Genomic DNA, 1,730 nt, shown 5'->3' on the forward strand with positions numbered 1-1,730 from the left:
GGGAAAGAGACTCAAGCAAACCCACAGGTAAGGGGGTGCTGTCTGGTACTATGCTGTGAACCCCCTTCTTGCCACCTGATGACTTTTCTAGAAACATTCTGATGAAGGGAACAGAATGTAAGGGAAAAGCCAGGAGAAGGGAGAATTAGCCTGTGGGTTGGAAACGGTGGCCCTGATATGGGTCTACAGGGCAAGAAACAGGAGGAAACAGGAAAGGGCAGGTGCAGATGAGCAGGTCATGTGTGGTCAGATGCCTCGTGGTGAGAGGACAGTCAGATAACATGGGCTGGGAGGGAAGGTTGTGTGCTGCAGGTCTCGGGGTTCAGGAGGACTGTGAGCAAGAGGAGGGGTGGCGCGGGGGAGGTTGGGGGCTCACTGGCCAGGATGAAGTCCAAGAGCTGGAAGGCTGTCTTGAAGCGAGTGCCTGCGATGCGGACCTCGTGGGCATCCAGGGCAAGGAAGACCAGGCAGGTGAGGAAGGCCAGGAAGCTGGCTGCCACAGCGAAGCTGCAGGCCGTGCTGTTGCTGTTGAGGACGCAGCGGAGCTGTGGAGACTCTGTCTTGTTCTGGTAGCCATCCGTCAGCAGAGAGGAGAAGACGATGAGGGAGAAGACCTGTAGGTTCCCAGGAGCCACAGCAAGCTCAGTGGCACCTTGAAGCTGCTCCTACTGAGTCATCCCCTCCCTCCCTGTCACATCCTCTGCTTCCTGGCCCTTACCCTCTTCTCCAACCTGACTTAGGCCTCGTCCTTGCCCCCAGCATCCTTCCTAGACTCTCTGCCTCCAGTCTCACCCCTCAGCCCATCTGGCCCTAGAAAGGGCTTTCTAGAACCTACCCCTAGAGCCTCCTGTGGCTTCCCCAGACCCTCCTGCACTGAGTCCCAGCCCTTCAGCCTGACCTTTGAGGTTCTGCATGGTCTCCACTCACCTTCTAATTTCATCTCTCCTAGGTACCCCTGCCTTGCTGCATACACCCCTTCTGCTTCCAAACCCAGGTACCAGGTACTGACAGTGTTTAGCACAGTGCCCGGAACCAGCCGAGCTGAGTGAGCGTTGCTGTCCTGGTTTACTCTCTGCCTCCCAGCTCTTCCCGCTGTCTGCAACTTCTTTCTGCCCCCTTCAGACTCCACCAATTACTAGTCGTCTTTTCAAATAAATAGTCCAAATACTCAGAGAAGTACAAAGAGAAACGTACAGCGTTATCAAGAACAAACATTTGCTTTTCTTTTTTCCTTTAGGAGGGGATTCGAGACCTTAAAAGTAATGACATTGCTGGGGTAACCCTACCCCTCTCATCCGTGTAAGTGCCCAGTCTGTGTCTGTGTTTGTTTGTTTGTTTGTTTTGAGAGGTTTTTGCTACAGGGCGCATGCGCTCTCCAGAAAGACAGAGAGAGACAGAGAGACAGAAAGTGAGAAATCACGTCCCCCAACCCCCCCGGGGGGAATGGCCATGCCACAATCCCTTCTCCATTCTCCTTGGGATCTTGGGTGCACACACACACACACACAAACGCGTGTGCGCGCATGCGTCCAGCATGAATTTAAGCTATTGGGTTTGGGAGTCAAACCGCGGTCAACTACATGGGAGTTCAGCGACATAGCCATTATGCTATCTGCTGGTCCCATCTGTGCTTGTCTACTTCTTTTCTTTTCTTTCCTTTTTTTTTTTAAAAAACGAATATTTTATTTTATTGATTGATTTATCTTTTTTTTTTTTTTTTTTATTTTGCC

At 51.8% G+C, this 1,730-nt stretch overlaps 1 protein-coding gene across 9 annotated transcripts in view; it reads right to left on the reverse strand.

Moving 5' to 3' along the window:
- The window catches only part of SYNGR4 (synaptogyrin 4), a 14,670-nt gene that overhangs the window by 3,721 nt on the left and 9,219 nt on the right, over positions 1-1,730 (reverse strand). For all 9 annotated transcript variants that reach the window (XM_027776446.1, XM_014592299.2, XM_014592298.2 and 6 more), the window contains one exon: positions 377-614. In XM_027776446.1, coding sequence (XP_027632247.1) covers positions 377-614 — 238 coding nt within the window. The remainder of the gene's footprint in view (positions 1-376; positions 615-1,730) is intronic.

Source organism: Tupaia chinensis, unplaced genomic scaffold, assembly GCF_000334495.1.
Source record: "Tupaia chinensis unplaced genomic scaffold, TupChi_1.0 Scaffold000673_1, whole genome shotgun sequence".
Classification (NCBI taxonomy): Eukaryota; Metazoa; Chordata; class Mammalia; order Scandentia; family Tupaiidae; genus Tupaia; species Tupaia belangeri.